This window comes from Bacillus rossius, chromosome 10, assembly GCF_032445375.1.
Source record: "Bacillus rossius redtenbacheri isolate Brsri chromosome 10, Brsri_v3, whole genome shotgun sequence".
In the NCBI taxonomy this organism is placed as follows: domain Eukaryota; kingdom Metazoa; phylum Arthropoda; class Insecta; order Phasmatodea; family Bacillidae; genus Bacillus; species Bacillus rossius.
This window is the reverse complement of record NC_086337.1, coordinates 44,016,141-44,029,909: the sequence shown is the minus strand read 5'-3', so window position 1 is coordinate 44,029,909 and position 13,769 is coordinate 44,016,141. Positions and strand designations below refer to the sequence as shown.

The 13,769-nt window shown below is 33.2% G+C and overlaps 1 protein-coding gene across 1 annotated transcript in view; it reads left to right on the top strand.

The window, feature by feature from the left end:
- The window catches only part of LOC134536325 (cytoplasmic aconitate hydratase-like), an 80,826-nt gene that overhangs the window by 16,120 nt on the left and 50,937 nt on the right, over nucleotides 1-13,769 (top strand). The window contains exons 8-9 of the mRNA XM_063376078.1: nucleotides 1,208-1,379; nucleotides 5,302-5,624. Coding sequence (XP_063232148.1) covers nucleotides 1,208-1,379; nucleotides 5,302-5,624 — 495 coding nt within the window. The remainder of the gene's footprint in view (nucleotides 1-1,207; nucleotides 1,380-5,301; nucleotides 5,625-13,769) is intronic.

Genomic DNA, 13,769 nt, shown 5'->3' with positions numbered 1-13,769 from the left:
TCAGTTTTCACTGTTGTTTATTTATTTCCACACGTAGTTACGAAAATCAACGAGGTACTACTGTAAAATGAATTCTAATCCTAAAAACCGGCAACAGATTGACATTAAAATAAAATTAGAAATTTTAAATGCAGTTGAAGGTGAAAAAAAAAGTGATATAGCTAAACGTTTCGACATCCCGGCGTCTACACATTCAACCATATTATCCAACCGGGAACAGATCGAAAACAACACTTCTCTGGTAGGAACAAATCAAAAACGTGTGAAAGTATGTAAAAATGATGATTTGGACAAGATACTTTTTGACTGGCTAATGGAGGCTTGGGCATCTAACATCAACGTCTCTAGGCCGATTTTACAAGAAAAGGCACGCCAGGAAGCACTGGAGATGGGAATTGATAATTTCCAAGCATCAAATGGTTGGCCATTAACAAAGTGTATTCTATGTACTTTTTCATGTTTAATTCCTCATATCGTATTAAACAGTCAGAAAGACAGTTCTAGCCATTTATGTGAAGCTTTATGATGACTAGAAATATATCGTGCGAAACCTCCATTTAACAAACCCCTTTACAACAAACACAACAAATTTTGGTCCCTTGAGATTTGTTAAATAGAGGTTTCACTGTAATCAGAAAAACATTTTGGCTTTCGTTCTTTTTTTATTTTTGTCATATGTGGTAAATTAATAATTGATTAAATTATAAAGTAAAATTTGTTTTTAGTGTGTTTGTACCTGCATTATAGTATGTGCTATTAAACAAAAGGAAAAAAAAAAATTCTAAATAAGGTAAATTGTACTCATTTTTATACTTTTCCCTTTATTTACACTTTCCCACATTTTACACTTTTTTACTTTGTCCCCATGAAAAGTGCAAATAAGGGGTTTTGCTGTATAGTTTGCTATTAAAAAATGTTATAGCTAAAGCAAGTTTCTTGAGTTGTGTAAAGAAATAGTATCAGGCTTCACTGTAAAAAAAAGTTAAGCATATTTCTTACTAAAAACTTGATTGAAATTAATATATATATTTTTTATTTTTAATGCAAAGAATAAAAAAATTTCACGAGAAATATTGTAGTTACAGTTAATTTGTAGCATATTAACTATTGATATATTGATATTGGTCATAGTTTTTAGTATACCCCCACTTTCATTAAGTTATTTGTATCAGAATTGTAATTTCAAGACAAAAAAAATCCCTTGCAGCATTTGCGACAAGTTGGAGTCGTGGGCAAGTTCGTTGAGTTTTTCGGCCCCGGCGTGGCAGAACTGTCAATAGCTGACCGGGCCACCGTGAGCAACATGTGTCCCGAGTACGGTGCCACCGTGGGCTTCTTCCCCATCGACAAAGCGGGCTTGGACTACCTCAGGCAGACGAGTGAGTGTTTGGGGTGTTGTTCTTAATGTGAAAACATCTTGGCTTCGGGTATACTGCACTTGGTAGGTGCAATCTCGTGAGTGGAATGGAAGTCGATGAACGGGAAATGTGATGCGCAGACGGCGGGCCCACGTGTAGCAAGATAAAACCCGTATATACTAGTCACTTTCGTAAACATTATGGTATGTACCAAATGTATTGGTGTGCCAGATGAAATTTTATGACGGTGAAACTACTCTGGAATATATTTGGTTAACTGAAATAGTTAATGTAAAAATTAATTTTAATTTTAAAAATATTTAATAAAACTGGCATTACAATGAATGTAAAACTTGTGCTTGTTAAACTCAAGGGACGTGTTTCTATTCATGTCACTTTACTTTTTTTTAATAATTTTTTAATAACATAATACATTTTGTATAAAATAAAGAATCATCTCAATTAGGTTAATTAAATAAGTTTTAATTTTTTTTTCTAATTTTATCATATTTGAGTTATTTAAGACCATTAATTACTCTCTATTTATTGATGGTTGTGTTACAGTTGTATGCATTATGATGGGGGGAAAAAAAAATAATTCAGTGCTAAACACCAATTATTATTTCACAGGCGAAACTATTTTTAGTGGTCGGCCTCTATTACCAACAAGACATCCAATATTGATGTGCTATGTTCAAACACAGCAAACATTTTAATATTAAATGATATAGTTTAGGAATAAAAAAATGAATATTATCAGATGATGTACTTGATAAAATACAACAGGAATAATGTTCTTCCATAACTCTCATTCAAAAATTTACTTTACAAAATGCAATTTTACATCTAAAAATTGTTTCATTGCATTACAAAAGGTGTGTTTAAAATGTTTGTGCTCTATGAGATGAGACATACCAGATTTGGATCATGTACATCTCGTTTCAAACACCAAAAAATTTATTTGCACATATTGTAAAAAATTTTGTTGGTGTATAATAGGGTTGTGCGAATGTTCGGTATACCGAAACCGAAATCGAAATTTTGCTACTTTCATTTTCGATTTCGGTAAGAATTTTATCTGTCGAAGTTCGTTTTTAGCGAAATATTTCGAGCCAAACGAAAGTTCAATAGCTTACCGAAGTTTGTTTGTTCTATTTGAAAAAGAACTCGTAATTTAATAAAAATGTACAGTAAAATACTAGTACAACGTACCTCATTATAACGTATAATTCACTTAAACGTATTTTTTTTTTAAGTCCCCGCCAAATATCGTATCTTCACCATGCAAAACGGTTTCAGTTTAAAGTAACATATTTTCACTATAACGTATAAATTCTACTAGTAGCGTGGCATTATTACTCCAAAATTTACTTAAACTGGTAAATAAATTTCCAGCTAAATGATTAATGTTGTAGAACAAACATACACAAATACCACCGCAACGTATTTTCTAACCTCTAAACCGTCAAAACAAAGTTAACAAACAGTTGCGCGCACTACCATAGAGTATACCGTACGTAGTATGCGACGTGACCATCACAACACCATTCGATACATCGAAACACGGAAGTTTGAGAGAAGTATCAATTATTTAGACAAAAGTGTTACGCTACGCTAAAAATACTGTTTGATGTCCGTGCCGGGATTGTTTATTGTTATGGTTGAGTTTATTTTCAGATTACGTTATTTAGACACCGCATTGTATTTGTGCTACAATATGAATGATCCTGGAGATAAAAAGAAACGAAAGCAATTCACGCTTAAGGAAAAAGTGGAAATACTCAGAGAACTAGACAAGGGGAAAAAGCAAGTCCCAGTTGCGAATACATATGGCATTGCGGTTCTCCTGTAGCTATTTTTATATATATTTTTTTCTCTTTGTAAAGATGATATGTATGTATGTTTCAGTATTAAGTACAAAAACTTGAGGTCCCTGTAAGTACTTAGTACTGAGATTCTACTGTATTGTCTTTATAGGATTTTAATATGTTATTACTAATAACGTAATAACATATGCAAATTATATAAAGACATTAATTATAAAAAAGATTTCCATTAAGATTAATTTACGTGGTGATGGAAAAAAACTCACGTTAATGAAAATATGCCAATACTGTAAAATCATAATGTGAACAAACATGACCAATAAAGTAAACAAAATTCAAACATGATTACAGTATCAAAACAAAATCATGAAATATTTGAAAAATTACCCGATTCATTTGCTTTCAAACAGTAGTGTAGGTACTTTATTCGTAAAACATACATTCCAGAACTGTTAGTACACTATTTAGTATTTACCGTATACACATAAACAAAGAACGTACCTACTTTTATTTGCGCACTGCCAAACAAAAAGATTGTTGTCGCTTTATTTAAATTTTACGTACTCTGGCATATAAAATCCTCATAATATACAGCCAATTAGACAAAAAGGTCAACAAGTCACTGCGTGTAATGACCACTTGGCAGCAACCATTTGTTATGTTTTGTTTTGACGATGTCCCTTGCCTGGTCTACAGCTTCCTGAGCTAGCCATGTGTGACAGTGGTGCAAGATGGCGGCCGTTCCGCAGTATTCACGTGTTTTTTCATCAGTATCATGCACGTGATAAATATATTATCATAGACTGTGACATTACGACTGTAAAGGAAATAGTCTGTGCGCTGAAAGATCTGGATTGATTCTTGAAATTTACGAGTGACATGGAGCTGTGTTGTGTGGTCTAGGGCGGATGATGATTATATTAAAAAGTAATATTTATATATACATCAAAAGGCACCAAAATAATTTATGTTATAGAATTTATTACTGAAGAGCAAATTTTGGCGCACTTTTTCTTTAATTAAAAAATTTCGCTTAACTTTCATTAAGAATATATTTATCTCATAGAAAAATTCATTTTCGTTTCACTTTCGCGAAACTTGATAAATTTTCTTTCACTTTCATTTTGTGTGGATGAAGTCACTTTCGCACATCCCTAGTGTATAACATAATTTTGGTTAAGGTATTTAAATGCTGGTAATTTTTAAAATTTTATAACTGCTGTTCAAATTTATGCCAGATGTCATGCTATTTTTAATAACTACAGTATTTTATCGCATAATTGTTGCACACGCATAATCATTGCATGGGCATAATCTTTGCACCATTATAAGGAGTCAAAATTTGGAGAAAAAATTCTTGCATAAAAATTACATGATGATTTTGGTCCCGCAGTTAGATCCCAAGCGCTTTATGTAGGTAATTTTAAAGTTTAAATATAATTTTTATTCAGATATTACAACTTACTTATTTAATTAACAGAAATACGAAGTTGTGTGATGTGTAAATATCCTTTTAAATATTTTTCAAAAATTATATCCTTTATCTGTTTGTCTTCGTTGCCACTGTGTATTGCTTAAAAAAATGTAGCCAGTCCAGTGCTAGTTAGCATCATTCTTGTTTGGTTATGTGAATTCCCGTATAGAGCACATGCACTTAGTCGAATATCAATATCTCGCCGATTGCATGCAACGCACACTCTCTGACTAGTGCCGATAGCCTGCACTCTTTCGTGGTAAGTGTGTAGTACAATGATAGTTATGCGTTAAGTTCTGGCTCACGTTCGGTTCACTGTTTTTGATCAAATATTATATAAGTTCCAATTTCTGTACAAAAAAATTTTCCTTTCTTAAAACAAACCTTTTTTTAATGTATCGAAAAGAAATTACGTCAGTTTGAATTTTGAATAGGAATGCTTATTTTTGTTACTCTTAGTTTCAAATTTATCTTTTTATTCTCGGTAATTTTATGCTCTCCTTCATTTAGCTCCACTGTTCTGTTGTTTGAAGGGGCTAAATCGTTTTTTTATGAATTTTTTTTTTATGTTCGATTTTGCAACAATTTTATTTCCTTTACGAACGTGAGAACGTATAGTATTATTGTTGTTGTTCCTGCCCAGACCGGGATGAAGAGAAAGTGCAGCTCGTGGAAGACTACCTGCGAGCTGTGGGCTTGTACCGGGACTTCAGCAACCAGGACCAGGACCCCGTGTACTCCGAGGTGGTGACCCTGAACCTGGCGAATGTGCAGTCGTCCGTGAGCGGCCCCAAGAGGCCCCACGACCGCGTCTCGGTCGTCGACATGCCCTCGGACTTCCAGCAGTGCCTCACCAACAAGGTAGGCCTCCTCATGTGCAGGATCTCGAGAGAGAGGCAACGCACGTGGGACCGGACGACACACTTTTTGTGCTGGTGTAGGACTTTGTGTGTGTTAAATGCTACTGTACACCATTGAGCTATTTTTTTCCCCCGATATTGCTCTCAAACAAAAATTGCAATGCACATTGCAAAGAAGTCAGACGACAAAACAGAAAGTAAGTAAATATTAGTGTGGGTAATTTTTTTCTGTGTGTTATTACAGTGTTTAAATGTTTTTAAACATGAGAACACAAATTTACAATAATAATTACACTTATTTGACAAACTACGGGATTGAAGTTTGAGAAAGAAAATCATTTAACATTTGTAATGTTTGTACTGATTAAGTGATTAACTAATTGGGCACTAATATAACATAATTTAATAAAAATTATAAAATAACCATGCATCATATTAATATTGAGCATTCATAAAAGCAAATGTGTATGTAATTCATATGTGAAGCTTTGCATCACAACCGAAACTTTGAGTTCTTTTTTTTGCCAGTATGTGTTCAAAAGTTCAGACCAATTTTACTTTTTACTTTCCCGTGTATTGAAATGTTATGCTCATTGACTGGAATTTAATTTTTTTTTACAAATTTCAGTGTAGTTTCAAGCTTCTATTAATTTGCTTTTAGTCGAAGTTTCATGCAGGCCTACCATTTATAAACTGCCATGCTGTCTCGAGAAAAACAGAAAACTGTGACAGCAATGACAAACGTCATTCTTGCTGCCTTCAGGGTCTTAGATACATGGCACGCAGTATAACTAGTTGTGGTACATATGTTTATGAAGCATTTGCATTGCTATAATTTCATTTAGCTCAGTTTTGATTTTCTTATAGAGGAGTAAGTGTTCATCCATTTACTAATTTTTTCATCAGCGTGGACCATTTTCTGACCATTGAGGAATGGCCATTGCCTCCTTGAACATATTCGTGCCTAAAGTATTTCCAATAGAATTTATAAAAGATACAATCTCATTTTGGTTTTTATTCATATGATAGTTTTTATGGTGACCTAAAGCAGTCGCTGCAACTACAGTTGCGATGCAGCTGCAAAACAGAATCAGGTCCACACAATTATCTTATAAATCTTCCTTTACTTTTCCTGACCAAAATTTAAAATTTCCCAGAGTAACTTTTTAAAATAATTTTATTTTGCATTTTTTTAAATAAATTAAAATAATCCAGCACTCAACCCCCTCCTCATTGCTGGACTAGTTCTTTCTCCACTTTATTTCAGACAGAACCTTGCATACACCATTTTAAGTGTGTATGACTGTGCACTAATCACAATTTGGAAAAAAAAAAAATACTGAATGATTTCACTCTATGGGTGATGACAGTCTGGATCATAACATTTTACCCTCATATTACTGTCACTTGGGAATTTGCTGGACTTTTACAAATTTTCAAGTAAATTCACTGACTTTTCAGAATGTGGACACTAAGGTATTGTGAAGCATGTGAGAGAGAATAAAACAGTGAAAATAAGGTCTGTATGAATTAATAACACATACAACTCCTATAGTCACTGTTGCACTCGCCTCTTAGGTCACTTTAGAGCGCTAGACAATGTCATTTCTTTTGTGGCCATATCCTTGTCCCTTAAAGCCTAGATTTTGATCAATGGCTGCTTTGATTGAGCATTAAAAACCTCAGGTCACCTTGTTGAAAGATTCTTCAAAATAACTTTTTTGATGTATAAATTCTTTTTTTCTTCTAAAGAGTTCTTTTCTATTTGGTTAACTCTGAGGATTTTTGATTAATGCTTTTTGATAGCTTTTTGCTGTATAAAACATGACAGCCAAATTTGGTAGTGATTGCATTGGCTATATCTTTGGTAATAATCCATTTTGTGCTGCATTATGCTTGTTTGTTTTTCAACACCAAATGATTCCATTGAAACTCTAGTCTGGTGTAGATGTAACTTATGCATATAAACAGCTTGTGTAGTAGGACCTAGTAGGTGGTATCTATAGCTGTTGAACTAGAACATAAACATAAAGGTTGTATGATTTATTGTAACATACATGTTAATTGTTAACCCTCAGATTCTTGTGAAACAACCATTTAACGGGTAGAATGGTTCAACACCATAGTTAATATTTTTTATTGTACGTTATTTTATTGTTGACTCATGACACCTTCAAGGGGTATATTAGAGGAAATCTCTAATTTGATATTCAGATTCGAGAAGATCAGGATTTGACCCATTGCTAATTCTAAACTTTACAGTACCTGAGAAAGTGTAATTTGCATATGAATTTTGGATTGTATATTGGCTGCAGAGCTGGACTGTGATTGCAAGTTACTAATTTTCCAAGCTAGTTCCTCAGGATAAAATCCGTCTACTGATGCTCAACTCTGGAGTAGTTTACTATGTAATTTATCACCAGGTAAGTGTTTGTTTAGTTGATGTATAAACAAAGAACAAGATGTGATGTGTAAGAATGTACGATTTCTTTTCATAACATACATTCAGACAGGTCACTTCTCGCACTTGTTTATCGGGTCTCGTCTGCTTTGTCTTCTGTTTCTTTATAGCAAGACTGTTATGCATCAAGTTTTTCTCTTTCAATCACATTCAACAATCAGTCAGGGTAATTATCATTGTGAATCAATGTTTTCCATTTCTGGACATATTTAACATCAAACACAAAATATACCATACCATATTTATGTACTCACATCACTATACCATTTACTGACGGCAAGGGCCAATTGTTTGTTTTCATTGTTAAAACTAATCACCCACATCAAATAAAATAATACAGTAGCTGAATTTGTTTTGTTTTGAAAATCAAAGTATCATAAATTAAAAATGAAGATTGTTTAATTAATATTGTTTTAAGGAAAGTTTTGCCCTTTTTTTTTTTCAGTATGCCATATCATACCGTAACCATGCAAAACTAAAAGTTTGAAATTGAGTTTTATTTCAATTTAGTTTATAATACTATTTTTGTTAATAATAATTTACAGTTCCCATACTTGAAAGGTTATCAGTATTCTGTATTTTGCCAATACTATCACTAATAACTATGTAGGCCTATGTGAATGCATGCACATAATCGGCACACCGTAATTACTATCCTATGAATAAATGAAATAAACAAAGTAGAAAGTTGAAAAATAACTTGTAACAAGTCTCAGTCGTGCCCGGCTAAGACAACGGCTGTTTCTTGCACAAACAAAAAACACACGAAAAAAAACTCACACCTACTTAAGCAAGTAGTGGGGTGTAAAACTTTGTCAAGGATTAGAATATTTCTCGGAAACTGTTTGACGATGTAATTAAAATTTAAAAAAAAAAGTTGGAAATTAATTTTACAATGCAATCACCCAGATAGCACGACCATTCAGCCCGGCCCTTGCACAAGACTGACGAAGCACGGCATATCGCCAAGCTTACAGAAAAATCTACCTAGCTGGGGACTTATCCCGTAAAGCTGCCTTGCTATTGGCTACTACACTTCTCCTTACATCTGCTATCCAGTGCTTTCCCGGTCAGCGGGCCTTCCTCTCGTTCTGTCACATGTCTCTGTCTTTCCTTCACACTTCTTGTCTCTTTTTAATCTAATACAGGTGGGAAGCAGTTGATAATGATAGTTCAGTGTAGGATGTTAGTTTTACATCTGGCTAAAGTTTTGAAGTTTGAAACAGAATGCAAACTAGCTGGTCAAGATCTATGAACAAAGTAAAGCCGGAGTTACAATAGCCCGACGACGCCGACACGACGAGCCCGACACAATGCCCTGCTGAACTGCAGCATGGCGAAATTTAGTTCGTTCAGTTACAATACCCTGACGAAAATATTTTGGTCGTAGGTAGCCACCGGCATTTCCTAAAACGGCAAGCAAGCAATACACTTTAAAAATATATAAATAGTGTAATATTTTCTGGCTTTATATATTTATGTAAACAACACTTTTGATTTGGCTTTATTTATTTATTGGACTTTATTTATTAATAGCTCATCGCTATACTTATCCATATTCATTCTAATAACTTCTCTACTTGTGTATTGTCACAGAACAAATAATTCTTTTGTTTAAATTTATTATTTTGTGGCCTACAGCTTCTGGCCTGAACACAATACGAAACAAAATTTCGTTCCTGTATAATTTAAATACCGAAAAGGGAAATTTGTAAGTATTTTATTCTGTCATGTTGGTGTAAACATTGACTAAAATATCCGTCGTGCCTGTCCCGACACGACAGGATTAGAAATAGACTCTACTTCTGTCGGCGTTTTCGTCGAGGTGATGTCACTGCAAACTAATTTTTCATTGGTCAAGTTCCATATTTTGTCGTGTCGGGCTCGTGTCGGCGGCGTCGGGCTATTGTAACTCCGGCTTAAGTCGCATAACCTCAAGCAGCAAGTTTTCACTCCAAGTTTCATGAGTTACTGCTTTTTTTAGCTCAATTTAACCATTGATTAGAGACAAGATTATATGGTTTTATTTTCAGGCCAATTTAATATTTATTTTTTTATGAAATCTCTTTATTAAAAACGATAGTGAACTAGTGAACAAAAATGATACTTAAATTTTCCATGGTACAAACGGTGTCCTTTAGACTGACACATGGTGCACTTTTTCGCTATAATGATTTGTAATAAGCATGTCTAACTTTTCAACAAATAATTTTTTTTGTGTGTTAGAAAAAATTATCTAGCATCTTAATGTAAAAATTAGGTACTAATAAAAGACAAAATTTAAAAAGTAAACTTTTTCCAATCTTTTTTATTGAATTGTGGTACAACTGTAATGCTAATTAAATGACTTTTATTGAATTTAATGTTTAAAAGATTAGGTATTTGTCATTAGAGTTAAGTTTTGAAAGAAAATACTGTTTAGTTTCATGATTTTAATTGCATTTCAGTGCTTTGTGAAGTATTAACTTGAATTTCTCGTAGACATGCTTTTCGTGGTTATTTCAGTTTTATTGAAATTCACCATATAATCTTGTCCCTTGTGACAAACAATTGGTTGTGATTTGTTGATGAAAGCTTCAGAGTTAACCAAACCTTGGAGAGTAAAACAATTTTTTTATTAGTTACCATGACCTCTGGGACTACATTTTACATACAATTGGACACAGGCTAAAAAAATTATTTTGCAAAAATTTACTATTATTAGACAAAGTAAAATAAACATCATGGATGAGTTTTGTAGATTCAATGTCAATATCAGCTGAAAACCAGTACTATGGTGTTGTGACTAGTCTAATAATATATATATTTTTTCCTATGAGGCCATGTGTTTTGCTGTTTAAGAGGAAATTAAATGTGTAATAGTAAAACTTGTATGTTGTAACATTTAGCCATGTATCAGCAAATCTTTAAATAAAAAAAAAAATACAGGCCTAAATATTAATAAACCTCAAAATCATTAAATACCAAGATGGGTCCCAAATAGTCAGGAGTGTATTTGTGTTGGTAAGTTGTGATGATAAGTGTGACACTAGTGCTTCTAGCACTGTATCGCCTCGTAAGCGAAAGGCGGCTTATCGTAATGTGTATGACAACTGTGACATTTGATCACACATGGTGGAGAAATGAAGATAAAAGGTGTAATGCAAGTTCCTTGAGTGCTTTTAAGAATCTGAACTGGGTGTTTCATGCCTAAAATTTATTCTGAAAATATGCTATTAGCTATTTTCACCCTTCTTAAAATACATTATAAAAACAAAATATGGAGACTGAACTACTCATCCAACCTCAGTTGACTCGGGATATGCTGAGAGGTTTTCAGATTGTGTGGTTTTCTGAAGCTCTACATACCAGATGTGTTCTGAATTTAGCATTGCTCTTAAATGTGGTGCCAGGTCTAACACATGTACACCTACAGAACAAAACGTGTTTTAATATTCTATCGGGGGAATATAACCAAGGTCCCGCATACAAGAAAAACTCAGGGAATTGTAAAGTTATTTTTAAATCCTATAAAACATAAGGAAATCTTAACAGTGTCAGCAGTTTTTCGTATCATACTTCATAATCTTTAATATCTTAAAACCATAGGTATTTTAGTTAATATTTGTGTGCTATTAATAATCCATGTACGAGTTTTACAAACATCAATTAAACATTAGGAATGCAAACAACTGTGTGTTAATTTGAAGTTAAGTTAAATTTCCATAGTATCTCACTAGGTTACAATCAGTTTTGTATACCTAGTTTCGAAGATGGGTGAATTAATGTTTTATTTTCAGACTGGATTTTTTTTCCTGCTAGTTGAATGAGATAATTCTAACGATACACAGTCTTGTACAAAAAAAAACATTTTGTAGTAGTAATTTCTGCATGTTATATAGGTATGTTTGTTGATATGTGATTTGATAATCATGTGTATTGTAATATATCTATTTACTTACCAGACAGATGAGACAGGAAAAAACTATTTGAGAGATTAGCTGAAGTATTGGTGTGGGAACCATGTAAAATATCAATAAAAAGGTGACTTTTAAGGAATAGTTTTCTCGGTATAAATTTTTTTTCCATTGGTGTAGATATGCTAAATAATAAAAATTTAGTAAACATTTTGTACTGCAGTATTCAAAATATCCAAAAGAGCAATGGATGTTGTCAATAAAATTTAGTTGGCCTCTAAACTAAGTCTGGCTGTAAATAAAAAAAATTAACAGCATTTGTAAGCCTCAGTTACGTTGATCAAGATCACTAAGAAATAAATCTTAACATGGGTGTGAGCATGCTCACAAAGTCTGTTAGTGTTGAATATGCAGTATGAGTAAAACTCATTTAATCACAAGAGGTTTTCTGTAAGTTAATCTTGAATCATGTTGCTGTCTTGGGTGGTTATAATTTTTTTTAAAATTTGTAACATTTACATTAACAGTTATGAAACTTCAGTGGTGTCCATGAAAATAAAATTAAATGCGATACATATACACAGTACAACTAAACAGGAAACAAGTAAAGATAAACACATGTAAAAAAGACAGGCAACAAAAATCATAAACACAAAGAACAACATACAAGACAGTATTAAACAACTAGAACAATTTGTTTTGACTGTATAACAATTACGGATGAAGAGTACTTTTTAAAATTTTTTACGGTCAATAAGAGGAATTAGATTAGGTTGTGAAAAGTTTTTATAAGTTATAATTTGGAAGAGTTTATTTTTGATGTTTTATAATTTATCACTAAGGTTTCATATCAGCTGAAGCAAAGTGAGTGGCTAGTTGATGAGCTAACTTAAATTACATTGCATTTTGTGAATTCGCAAGGGATTACATATTAAACTCTTGTCAATAAGGCTAAAGTGAACTATGCAGGCCAGGTTCAATTCCTATTTTGAATGGGAGCACCTGTCAACGTGCTATTTAACTGCAAATTTATGTTCAAGTACACGTTTCAAGGTCGGATAAAACATGTGTTATGTTTGAGGGCTTGAACCTGTAAACCACATCTGTCTGCGCTAGTGTCTTCACTTGCCGGTTGTTGTGAAAATTCAAGGTTAGAAAAAAAAACATGGTCATAATGCTGTCTAGAAGAGCATAAAATAGTTTTCTTTCCCTGTTGCACCAATCTAATTTTGCAGCACTTTTAAAAATAACAGTTATACAAACACATATGTAAACTGAAAGAAATACATCATTGACATTGTACATGCCCCTTTGGTTCCATCTTCAGTTTTTCTTCTTGAAACATGCATTCTGTATGTTGGAATGTTAGCCAGCTAATGATAGGTATATCTGTATTATTTGTACAAACTAACATAGTGCCTCGTCAACTGGCTAACATGCTTCTGCAGTTGTTTCTTCCTTTGGCAAAACCATAGATTGAAGATATGATATTGTCAAATTATGACTACTGCACATAAAGAAAACTTTGGCTTCAGATGTGCCCTCAGTACGTTGGAATATTAGCCAGTTGATGACCAATATGTGTTATTTATAAGCTAACATATTGTCTCTCCAACTGGCTAACATGCCTCCGTTGTTGTCCATGAATGTGTCGGAAGCATAGGCTGAAAATATGATATAAGTTATTGACTACTGCACTTAAAACAAACTTTGGCTTCAGATTTGCTATCAGTACGTGGACTGTTAGCCAGTTGATGCTGCGCATAAAAATAACTTTGGCTTCAATGTTGTTTCTTCCTTCAGCTAAACAACTAAACAAATGTGCTTTAGTAAAATTAGATACGCAGAACCCTTGTAGACATTTGGAGGTTATAATTTCACCAGTACGTCCGTC